At 39.9% G+C, this 12492-nt stretch overlaps 1 protein-coding gene across 1 annotated transcript in view; it reads left to right on the plus strand.

Annotated features, from left to right (window-relative positions):
• Positions 1-12492, plus strand: part of obscnb (obscurin, cytoskeletal calmodulin and titin-interacting RhoGEF b) — a 48704-nt gene that overhangs the window by 4868 nt on the left and 31344 nt on the right. Inside the window, exons 5-31 of the mRNA XM_079447668.1 lie at positions 99-401; positions 529-795; positions 895-1001; positions 1224-1392; positions 2139-2414; positions 2690-2965; positions 3281-3556; positions 3872-4147; positions 4310-4585; positions 4903-5178; positions 5333-5608; positions 5763-6038; positions 6357-6632; positions 6794-7069; positions 7161-7436; positions 7669-7935; positions 8072-8341; positions 8486-8752; positions 8867-9133; positions 9302-9414; positions 9521-9674; positions 10004-10165; positions 10323-10427; positions 10582-10848; positions 11245-11514; positions 11610-11876; positions 12169-12435. Of these exons, the coding sequence (XP_079303794.1) occupies positions 99-401; positions 529-795; positions 895-1001; positions 1224-1392; positions 2139-2414; positions 2690-2965; positions 3281-3556; positions 3872-4147; positions 4310-4585; positions 4903-5178; positions 5333-5608; positions 5763-6038; positions 6357-6632; positions 6794-7069; positions 7161-7436; positions 7669-7935; positions 8072-8341; positions 8486-8752; positions 8867-9133; positions 9302-9414; positions 9521-9674; positions 10004-10165; positions 10323-10427; positions 10582-10848; positions 11245-11514; positions 11610-11876; positions 12169-12435 (6558 nt within the window). The remainder of the gene's footprint in view (positions 1-98; positions 402-528; positions 796-894; positions 1002-1223; positions 1393-2138; positions 2415-2689; positions 2966-3280; positions 3557-3871; positions 4148-4309; positions 4586-4902; positions 5179-5332; positions 5609-5762; positions 6039-6356; positions 6633-6793; positions 7070-7160; positions 7437-7668; positions 7936-8071; positions 8342-8485; positions 8753-8866; positions 9134-9301; positions 9415-9520; positions 9675-10003; positions 10166-10322; positions 10428-10581; positions 10849-11244; positions 11515-11609; positions 11877-12168; positions 12436-12492) is intronic.

A 12492-nucleotide genomic window follows, 5' to 3' on the forward strand; every position in this document is an offset into this window, starting at 1 on the left:
CATGTTCTTATGGTCTGAAAATCTATCATTGCATTTACCAGAATACGTTTAGAAAGGTTTTGTTATGTATCTTTTATGATAACACTTGAACATTTCAGCACCGAGGAAACATCCACCAGATCCCCCAGTTGAACCGACCGTGCGGAACAAGACAGATTCATCTATCACGCTATGCTGGTCCCCACCAGATAGTGACCGGCCTGTCCCCATCACTGGCTACATTGTGGAGCGCAGGAAGGTGGGAGTTCAAACCTGGGTTAAAGTAACCAGTACGACTGTGTCTAGTACTGAATACACCATTAACGAAATCCCTGAGGAGACAAGTTATCAATTCCGTATCTCAGCAGTCAACGATTTCGGTCAGAGTGCCTACTTGGAGATTCCTGGAACATTCTACCTTGGTAAGAAATATGTTTCAGTTGCATGCTGTGGTCAAATTATAATAAATGTGCCTTACAAGAAACCATTGGCTTTCTAGAATATTATAAATACTCAACTTAATCAGTGTATTGTTTTTTATCTGGTCAGAGCCCACAGCGTCAGTGAAGACAGGCCTTGTAAACTGTAGTGCACATGCAGGCGAAGAAGCCACCTTCACTGTTGAGCTGTCAGCTGTATGTTCTGGCTCCTGGACCATAAATGACCGAATGATCCGTAGTGGATCTGAATACCTGATCACGCGCTCAAAGACAACATACACCCTGGTTATCAGGGAGGTGTCCGTGGCACTGGATGGGGCACAGGTCAAATTTGTGGGTGGTGGATCTCAGAGTGTTGGCACGCTACATGTTAAAGGTAGGAAATCAACTGTGGGGCTGAAGATCAGCTGTCTATCCTCTGATAGAAAAAATGTGACAACAATGTTCTTTTGAAATGTTCTCTTTTTTTCTCCAGCTCTGGCAGCACGTTTCACCAACAAGTCTTCTCAGGTGGAGGTGTTTACCTTCAGTGCACATTCCTCTGCACAGATGTACACAGAAGTGTCCGATTCTAGTGTGCAGGTAATACCAAGCCCATATTTTGCTGTCTGTTTTCAGAGCCAAGACATTGCACACAGCACCTGTAATTTGATGTCGATTTTTTAATGTTCCAAATCCTACCACCTATCAAAGTCTATTATGAAAATGACAAAGGAAATCAGTTCCCCTGATGTTCCATTTGGTGATGGTAGAATTACACATTTTAACTTGAATCCATTCTTTAAATTTCATCTTGTGCTGCAGGTAATTTGGATGAAGAATGGGAAGGAGCTGAGGATTGGTAAAAAATATGAAGCCACAAGTGTAGACCGAAAACGCATACTAACAGTCCACAACGTTACCCATGAAGATGTGGGCGTCTACGAATGCATGTGTGATGGTGATAAAATGTCCGTTCATCTTGCCCTCAAAGGTGATTTCATTTTCGGAGTCTGCATACATGTAAATTACATTTATAGTCAAATAGAACACCATGCCAAATAATAAGGGAGGTAAACAAGATGCATGTAGTACTAATATGAGGGGATCTCCAGATCCCAATAGTTAAAGGGCTGTGTTGTCAGTGCTTTCTATCCCAGCTTAGTACAGAAAGTTCAGTGTGGATAAATGGTGTAAGAGGTCAGTGGTGACAGCCAGGAACAGCTGGGCCAAAGCTACACTCAACAGGAAGTGTGTTGTCAGGTAACAGAGCTGGCTTAGCGCTTATGCAGCTCTCATATTCGATATGCCTGACTAATGGACATAACTTATGAAATAGATTTGTATTTCAATATGATTTAAAGAAATGGAAGCTTATAGTACTGCACCAAAAGCCATATGATTTTGCTGTTGCAGACATAAATAAAACCATAGATATAATCCTGAACAATCTGACCGAACACCTCCTATTGATAAAGTGAATAATTCTCGTAAGGTGGGCCTAAATGAACATAAATATAAATGTCTATTTCCCATCATAAAATTTAAATTCCTGGCCTCTAGACATTAGAATACTGCCAGTTTCTTTACCAAATTCATATCTAGACAGTTTACAGTAAGTAACAGTATTTGGATGTGTCAACATGGAATGTAACTGTATTTCTTCTATTATGTATTTAAATCCATTCCACATTGAAAGCACAAACAATTTAGTATATCATCCTCCATTCCTCCTAACAGAAGAACCAGCTAAGTTTGTTAACAAGCCAAGGGCCCAGCCCCAGGAGAGCGATGCTTTGATGGGTGACGTGGTGTTGAGTTGTGAAGTTGCTTCTCCTGGAACCACTGTTGTGTGGCAGAAAGACCAGAAAGAAATAAAGGAAGACAAGAGGACAACCTTTGTCTCTCAGGGGACGCAAAGAAAGCTGGTCATCAAGGGTGCCAAGCCGAGCGATGAAGGACGCTACTCATGTGAAACGCCAGAAGACAAGATGACATTCCTGGTCAAGATAAAAGGTGAGGCTAGTGCTTATTAGTCTGAAACAAAAATATTTAATGAGCATGATTATTCAGACGTGCCAAAATACTTAATTAATGTCATAACTATGGTTTTTGAACAGTGCTGGTTAAGCTTAATGCTAATTGTTCATTTAGCTAAGGACAAGTTGATACATTTATTGAAAATCTGGGGGTTGTTCATGAAAATGTTAATGAAATTAAAACAAAAGTGGTGGGGTGTGTTTTTCTTGATGATGACACAAATGACACCCCAATGGTAAATGTTCTTTCAGAAACTCAGCCTGCTTTCTCAAACAAAGATTCTTATCAAAAGGAAGTGAGAATTTCAACCTCCCAGAAGGCCACACTGAGCTGTGAAGTTTCTGACTCAAAGACTGAGGTGAAATGGTTCAAGGATGGCAAGCAGTTGAGCTCCAGTAAGAGTGTTCTAATGGAATCCAAGGGCAAGAGCCGTCAGCTTGTGCTGGAGAATGTGGAGAAGAAGGATGTTGGAGAGTACACCTGTGAAGCTGGAAAAGAAAAGCTGGTCTTCAAGATTCAGGTTACAGGTATGAAAACCATCTTTGTTCACGTTCTATCTGTTGGCTTTGTTTCCAGTTTTATTTTTCTCCCTCACAGAAAATACCACAATACCAAAGAATAAATGAAGCTTGACAAAAGAAAACTTTACAAAAAGCATTAACTATGTTTCTTGTCTCTAACAAAGAGCATTCAGAGTTATGAGAGAAATGCTGTCTTTATAAATAGAGCAATATGTATTTTTTTGTTTGAGGAAAAAGGGATTAGTAATTATTTAACTGTTATATCTCAGAGAATAATACTTTCTGATTTTGTATCCTTTATGCACCATGACTGCCCAACAGATGTTCAAGCTGCCTTTACAAACATGGACACCTATCAGAAGGAAGTCAAAGTATCTGCTTCCCAGAAGGCCACACTGAGCTGTGAAGTTTCTGACTCCAAGACTGAGGTGAAATGGTTCAAGGATGGCAAGCAGTTGAGCTCCAGTAAGGGTGTTCAAATGGAATCCAAGGGCAAGAGCCGTCAGCTTGTGCTGGAGAATGTGGAGAAGAAGGATGTTGGAGAGTACACCTGTGAAGCTGGAAAAGAAAAGCTGGTCTTCAAGATTCAGGTTACAGGTATGAAAACCATCTTTGTTCACGTTCTATCTGTTGGCTTTGTTTCCAGTTTTATTTTTCTCCCTCACAGAAAATACCACAATACCAAAGAATAAATGAAGCTTGACAAAAGAAAACTTTACAAAAAGCATTAACTATGTTTCTTGTCTCTAACAAAGAGCATTCAGAGTTATGAGAGAAATGCTGTCTTTATAAATAGAGCAATATGTATTTTTTTGTTTGAGGAAAAAGGGATTAGTAATTATTTAACTGTTATATCTCAGAGAATAATACTTTCTGATTTTGTATCCTTTATGCACCATGACTGCCCAACAGATGTTCAAGCTGCCTTTACAAACATGGACACCTATCAGAAGGAAGTCAAAGTATATTCTTCCCAGAAGGCCACACTGAGCTGTGAAGTTTCTGACTCCAAGACTGAGGTGAAATGGTTCAAGGATGGCAAGCAGTTGAGCTCCAGTAAGGGTGTTCAAATGGAATCCAAGGGCAAGAGCCGTCAGCTTGTGCTGGAGAATGTGGAGAAGAAGGATGTTGGAGAGTACACCTGTGAAGCCGGAAAAGAAAAGCTGGTCTTCAAGATTCAGGTGTCAGGTATGAAAATTATTTCCGGCCTATTTGTTTTGATTCTGTGCATTAGATATGTTATCCTTCATGATTGCTGTCTATTGGGTCACATCAGGTAACATTTCCACAGTTACATGGATATGTAAAATATGTCCAGTATTAACAGTCTTCTCAACATTTCCTCATTAGAACCAAAAGCTCTCTTTACCAACAAGGACACCTATCAGAAGGAAGTCAAAGTATCTGCTTCCCAGAAGGCCACACTGAGCTGTGAAGTTGCTGACTCCAAGACTGAGGTGAAATGGTTCAAGGATGGCAAGCAGTTGAGCTCCAGTAAGAGTGTTCAAATGGAATCCAAGGGCAAGAGCCGTCAGCTTGTGCTGGAGAATGTGGAGAAGAAGGATGTTGGAGAGTACACCTGTGAAGCTGGAAAAGAAAAGTTGGCATTCAAGATTCAGGTGTCAGGTATAAAAACCATCTTTGTTCACGTTCTATCTGTTGACTTTGTTTCCAGTTTCATTTTCTCATTTACAGAAAAGACCACAATAACAAAGAATCAATGAAGCTTAACGAAAGAAAACCTTACATAAGGCATTTACCATGTTTCTTGTCTCTTACAAAGAGCATTCAGAGTTATGAGAGAAATGCTGTCTTTATAAATAGAGCAATTTGTATTTTTCTGTTTGAGAAAAAAGGGATTAGTAATAACTTAACTGTTATATTATCTCAGAGAATAATACTTTCTGATTTTGTATCCTTTATGCACCATGACTGCCCAACAGATGTTCAAGCTGCCTTTGCAAACAAGGACACCTATCAGAAGGAAGTCAAAGTATCTGCTTCCCAGAAGGCCACACTGAGCTGTGAAGTTTCTGACTCCAAGACTGAGGTGAAATGGTTCAAGGATGGCAAGCAGTTGAGCTCCAGTAAGAGTGTTAAAATGGAATCAAAGGGCAAGAGCCGTCAGCTTGTGCTGGAGAATGTGGAGAAAAAGGACGCTGGAGAGTACACCTGTGAAACTGGAAAAGAAAAACTGGTCTTTAAGATTCACGTGGAAGGTGAGAACTCAGCAGTGTTTATTGGCTTGTTTTTTCTTCTTTGGATTTTTTTGTTGCTGACACTGGAAGGTTCAAAACAAGAATTTCCATTCTTGTCCAAACTGGTTTACATTGCTTCTAATGCTGTATTGATACACTGTGATTATCCTGCCAGACATTCAAGCGGCTTTCTCCAACAAGGACACCTATCAGAAGGAAGTCAAAGTATCTGCTTCCCAGAAGGCCACACTGAGCTGTGAAGTTTCTGATTCCAAGACTGAGGTGAAATGGTTCAAAGATGGCAAGCAGTTGAGCTCCAGTAAGAGTGTTCAAATGGAATCAAAGGGCAAGAGCCGTCAGCTTGTGCTGGAGAATGTGGAGAAAAAGGACGCTGGAGAGTACACCTGTGAAACTGGAAAAGAAAAACTGGTCTTTAAGATTCACGTGGAAGGTGAGAACTCAGCAGTGTTTATTGGCTTGTTTTTTCTTCTTTGGATTTTTTTGTTGCTGACACTGGAAGGTTCAAAACAAGAATTTCCATTCTTGTCCAAACTGGTTTACATTGCTTCTAATGCTGTATTGATACACTGTGATTATCCTGCCAGACATTCAAGCGGCTTTCTCCAACAAGGACACCTATCAGAAGGAAGTCAAGGTATCTGCTTCCCAGAAGGCCACACTGAGCTGTGAAGTTTCTGACTCCAAGACTGAGGTGAAATGGTTCAAGGATGGCAAGCAGTTGAGCTCCAGTAAGGGTGTTCAAATGGAATCCAAGGGCAAGAGCCGTCAGCTTGTGCTGGAGAATGTGGAGAAGAAGGATGTTGGAGAGTACACCTGTAAAGCCGGAAAAGAAAAGCTGGTCTTCAAGATTCAGGTGTCAGGTATGAAAACCATCTTTGTTCACGTTCTATCTGTTGGCTTTGTTTCCAGTTTTATTTTTCTCCCTCACAGAAAATACCACAATACCAAAGAATCAATGAAGCTTGACAAAAGAAAACTTTACAAAAAGCATTAACTATGTTTCTTGTCTCTAACAAAGAGCATTCAGAGTTATGAGAGAAATGCTGTCTTTATAAATAGAGCAATTTGTATTTTTCTGTTTGAGGAAAAAGGGATTAGTAATAACTTAACTGTTATATTATCTCAGAGAATAATACTTTCTGATTTTGTATCCTTTATGCACCATGACTGCCCAACAGATGTTCAAGCTGCTTTTGCAAATAAGGACACCTATCAGAAGGAAGTCAAAGTATATTCTTCCCAGAAGGCCACACTGAGCTGTGAAGTTTCTGACTCCAAGACTGAGGTGAAATGGTTCAAGGATGGCAAGCAGTTGAGCTCCAGTAAGGGTGTTCAAATGGAATCCAAGGGCAAGAGCCGTCAGCTTGTGCTGGAGAATGTGGAGAAGAAGGATATTGGAGAGTACACCTGTGAAGCCGGAAAAGAAAAGCTGGTCTTCAAGATTCAGGTGTCAGGTATGAAAATTATTTCCGGCCTATTTGTTTTGATTCTGTGCATTAGATATGTTATCCTTCATGATTGCTGTCTATTGGGTCACATCAGGTAACATTTCCACAGTTACATGGATAGTAAAATATGTCCAGTATTAACAGTCTTCTCAACATTTCCTCATTAGAACCAAAAGCTCTCTTTACCAACAAGGACACCTATCAGAAGGAAGTCAAAGTATCTGCTTCCCAGAAAGCCACACTGAGCTGTGAAGTTTCTGATTCCGCAACTGAGGTCAAATGGTTCAAGGATGGCAAGCAGCTGAGCTCCAGTAAGACTTTGCACATGGAGTCAAAGGGCAAGAGCCGTCAGCTTGTGCTGGAGAACGTGGAGAAGAAGGATGTTGGAGATTACACCTGTGAAGCTGGAAATGAGAAGTTGTTCTTCAAAATCCAGGTGGAAGGTGAGACCGTAATCACGCAACATTTGATTTTCAAGGCACCAATGTTTTCCTTACATGTTCACGTTGTAATTTCAATTATCTTTTTTCATAGATATCTCTGCCAAATTCCAGAAGACATCAGTGACAAAGGAAACATTGGTGGTTGAGACAACAGAGAAGGTCGTTTTGAAAACTGAGGTGACTTCTGAGAGTTGCAATGTTAAGTGGTTCAGGGATGGTGTGGAACTGAAAGACGGATCAAAATATGAGATGAAACAAGAAGGTCGCTCACGGATCCTTTTTGTGAAGTCCTCTGAATCCAAAGACAGCGGCACTTACTCTTGCCAGACAGCTGATGACAAACTGGAGTTCAAAGTCCAGGTCAAAGGTAAAAGCTGATTTTCATTTTGACCTTAGTCAAATTTGAATATTTTGGTGCTAATCTCTCTTCAGTTATTAATCAATGCTTGCATATCAGTATGACACATATTTTGATTAGTTGAATCAATTATTATTGATTAGATTTACACAAAGGCCTCATTCGGTGAAATAATCATTGATTGTGTTTTAAAATGACTGTGGTCCTAACATTTTTCTTTTGTCCATGTTTATCCCCACAGAGACACCTTTGAAGTTTGTTGTACCATTGCAGGTAGTATCTGCAGTATTAGAAAGCACCATGACCCTTTCCTGTAGTCTTAACAAAGCTACAGGTAACGTCCTTTGGAGGCATAATGGCAAGGAAATCAGACCAGGTGATAGGCACAGCGTCTGTAGCGATGGTACCAACTGCATCTTGACTGTGTCTCATGTGGCTCAGGCGGATGAAGGAGATTACAGCTGTGAATGCAAAGATGACAAAACCTCGACCAAAGTTACCATAAAAGGTAAGAGCCATCAGTGTCCATGTCTGCTTTTTAAGTTCATCAATTCAGCCGAGCATAATCACATGAACCTATTTAACCAACAGATGTCGTTAATTATCAATTCTCTCTTTTAATTTAACTCTATATTCCATTGTAGCCCCACGTCTAGTGAGGTTCACTAGCAAGCTAAACAATATTGTTGCGAATGAAGGCAAAGACGCCATCTTCAAGTGCTCCATCACAACTCCTGATGCGTGTGTCAGATGGCTGCGAAATGATGTCCCCATAACAGCCAGTCCTAAATTTAAGATCGCTCAAGGAGGTGGCAGTCACTCCCTTACCATTAAGGCTGTCACTTCGGAGGATGCAGGAGAAATCAGTATTGATGCCGAAGGCAAAGTGTGCAAAGCCACACTAAAAGTACAAGGTAAGAATTGCCAAGACCATCCGCATTAGAGACATACACGGTTATACCAAGAGTCTTGCATTTGTTTTTCTGAAGTTATTAGTTACTCGTACCATGAATCTTGCTGCAAGTGTATAGATATATTTTAATTGGGGTTTGTTCCAGAGCTTCCTGTGACCTTCAAGAAGAAGCTAGCAGATGCCACTGTTCAGGAGAATGACACAGTTCGGTTGGAAGTAGAGCTCAGTAAACAATCTACAGAGGTGAAGTGGATGAAGAATGGTGTGGTACAGCAACCAGGTGGGAATCTGGAAATCCAGGTAGATGGTGTCAAGCAGACTCTGATCCTCAAGAGTGTGACGTATGGTGACAGAGGCCACTACTCCTGCGAAACTCTGGATGATAAGACCCAGGCCAAACTAACAGTAGAGAGTATGTTTCCTTTAATATGTTGAAGTTGTGTGAACTATTTATAAGCCAATAGGTATAGGATTATGGAAACCAGGCTTTCACTTATCTCTCTTTGTGCTTTTTTCTGGTATTCAGTTAAGAAGATTCAGGTGGTTAAAGGCCTGAAAGAGATGAAAGTACAAGAAAAAGAGACTGTCACAATGGAGGTGGAGCTCAGTAAGGCTGATGTAGAAGGATCCTGGAGCAAAGATGGCAAGAAACTGAAGGCAGCACCCAATGTCCTTACTACAGCATTGGGCAACAAGCACTGCCTGACTATGTCCCAGCTGAAACTTACTGATGGTGGAACTATATCTTTTCAGGCTGAGGATGTCCATACTTCATGCAAACTCATTATTACAGGCGAGTGTTTATGTTTAGTTTTAGTTTAATTAGCTTTGTTACAGAATGCACCTAACAATTTATTCTTAAGCATATCTTCATGCTCTTCATAACTGATAAAATATATACCCTAAATTATTTCTAAGTCACTTAGATAAAGTATCATAACTGTGGGTGTTGTGTTTACAGAACCTCCAGCAAAGATCCTCAAACCTCTTCGAGACATCAGTTGTCCTGAAAAGGAGAAAGTCACTTTCGAATGTGAGGTGTCAAGAGCAAATGCTGATGTCAAATGGTTTAAGGTATTGGAAGTCAGCAGTTAGAATAGTAAAATAAAACAAAGCCACGTATTCATACAAAAATCAAATATGAAAGTCAAAGAAAATGTTGCACTGTTGACTTTGTTAGGGTGATGAGGAACTGAAGCCAGGAAAGAAATTTAGCATCCATTCCCAGGGCAACAAATGCAGTCTACTTATCCACACGTGTACCTTTGGGGACCAGGGTGAATATATATGTAAAGCAACAGATGCCAACACTTCAGCCAAGCTCACTGTTCATGGTAATGACGATTAACCCTATTTTCCATTTCTGTTGAAACATTTTGTACAAACCTAATCATTAGAATATACAGTATGAAGTGTTTGGTTCCAAAATAAGATAACCCGTGTTTAATTGTGCATTCCAATTAATATCAATCAACTGCAGTTGATTTTCTTTTTATTTAAGCCATAATAACTCAGAAAATACAGCTAAATAACACAATAAAACACCAGAAAAACGTGATAACATAATAAAAAAACATGATTTTTTAAAATTGTAAAAAGAGTTATCTTATTTTGGACCCAAACTCTTCATATCATCTCAAATCGATGTTTTACAATTTCATAGCTCGAGATATTAAGATTGTGAAGCCACTTCAGGACTTGGAGGTGACAGAAAAGGAGAGTGCAACATTTGTCTGTGAGATCTCTCACGATGAGGTAGAGGCTCAATGGAACAAAGGTGACACAAAGCTCAAACCTGGAGACAACATAAAAATCAGACAGGAGGGTAAGTTTAGCTTGATGAACAGCAGCTTGCAGGGGCTAACATTCAGTCACCATTTACTAGATCCACTGAATTAAATGTTCAAAGACAAGTAACATTGGACTTTAAAACCACAAGTTATCAGTTTGTCTTAAAATATGTCTATAATTGTTTACCTCAGGTAGAACATACATTCTGCTCTACAAATCAGTTAAGGCAGAGGATGCAGGCGAAGTCAAGTTCACGGCAGAGAAGGCATCATCAACTGCTAAACTGAAGGTTAAAGGTTCGTGATTTGGATAAGAATGCCAAATACATTTTGCATTTAGCGCCATTACTAATGCACTTAATCTGGTGCTGTGTAGTGTTTGTGTTGTTATCTAACAAGTCCTACTTTTAAGGCTTACCAAGACCCCTAAGGTCCTTTATAATCATTACAGAGCTGCCTGTGAGATTTGTGAAGAAATTGAGGGACAAAATCGCCATGTACAAACACAGAGCACACATAGAGTGTCAGGTGTCCCGGGCCAGTGCTAAAGTTACATGGTACAAGAACAAGACTGAGATTAAACCCAGCAAGAAGCATGAGATTTCCAGTGATGACATCTACAGGAAGCTCACCATCACTGACGTGGACTCAGAAGATGAGGATACATACGTGTGTGACGCCATTGATGATAAGACATCATGTCAGCTACTTGTAGAGGGTAAAAAATCTATTCTGTAATGATGTAAAAAAAAGCATGCATTATTCTACAAGAGAGAAACTAAACAGTTGTTAATGGGCTGTATAAAAGCATGAATATAATTGAATTGCATGCTTAAATTATTTTTTTCAAAATTGGTAACAGTTTGTAGATCAGGTTTCAATTGATCTGCAATAGACTTAGTTGAACCGTGTGCTGTATGAAATTTGATGTGTCTTTTTTAAAAATGTTTAAACTGTAATTTGTAAATTTTTTCTTCAGAAAGTTTCATGTGCAAATGAGCTTATAGTATAATTTACTGTTAATGTAAATTAAATTTCCATGCATTTGAATTTAACTTCATGCTTTTAAATCTTTCTGACTTCTTGCACTATAATTTCTTTATTACAACTTTAGAGCGGGCTATCAGCATAGTACGAGAGCTTAGCTCTGTGGAGGTGACAGAGCCATTTGCTGCCCACTTCGAGGTGGAAGTGAGTGTGGAGACAGTTAAGCCAGTAAAGTGGATGCTAAATGGGGAACAGCTAAAGGAGAGTGTGGATATTGAGATGGAGAAAGAAGGAACCATGCATCGCCTTACTTTTAAGAAGACCAAGGCCTCCATGTCAGGCCCTGTACAGTTCACTGCTGGAAAAAGCAAATCTACAGCTGAGCTCAAAGTAAAAGGTTAGGGATTGGTTGTTGATTTAGGACAGTTTTGTGCATATTTGAGCACAAAACAACAGTAAGATTTAGCTCTAAATAAACGTTTCATTTTTTAGAGCGTCCCGTTGAAGTTCTGGAATCGCTTAAAGATGTGACAGCCAAGGAGAAAACTTCCATTACAATGTCCTGCAAGTTTTCTTTCCCACCAAAAGAAGTACAATGGTTTAAGGGTCAGACTGCGTTGAAAGCATCTAGCAAGTACAGCATGAAGCAAAAGGATGCCATTGTGCAGTTGACCATCCAGACCTTGAGTACAGAGGACTCTGGGGAGTATGGCTGTCGAGGTGGGGTCTGTGAGAGCAAAGCCAATCTCAAAGTAGAAGGTAAAATCATAAGCATTCAGAGTATGTTGTTTCAAGTTGTAAACCCTTTATAGCCTGATACGGTCAGGCTGCTTGTGAGAGCTTGGTTTTGACTACACCAAGAACTTATTTCATAGGCTTTTGTGGTGCCAAAAAAGTTTAGTACTGCACAAAAAAGACTTTAAACACATTAACACAAGCTGATAAAACCCTTTTAAAATTTAAGAGGCCAAATACACAATTCTTACAAAACTCCTTTAGTGTATGTCACCTTTATTGTTAATTGATGTTAACATTTCTTACAAATACACAGTGCGTAAAATCCAGATCACAAAACATCTATCAGACTTGGAGGTAGATGAAGATGGGGATGCTGTGTTCACCTGTGAAGTCAACTATCCAGACGAAGAGGTCCAGTGGATGCTCAATGACAAACCAGTCTTCAACAATGAGGTCAATTCCATCACTCATGTGGATAGGACCCATACCCTCACTCTCAAGAACCTGGCACCTGAGGATGGTGGGAAGGTCACCTTTAGTATAAGAGATGTGAAAGAAGCAGCCATCCTGAAGGTTAAAGGTAAGACGGTCAAAAGATGAAGATAAAATAAGCAGGATTTCCGATGGATTACAGATA

Source organism: Barbatula barbatula (genome assembly GCF_947034865.1).
Source record: "Barbatula barbatula genome assembly, chromosome: 23".
NCBI classification, from domain to species: Eukaryota; Metazoa; Chordata; class Actinopteri; order Cypriniformes; family Nemacheilidae; genus Barbatula; species Barbatula barbatula.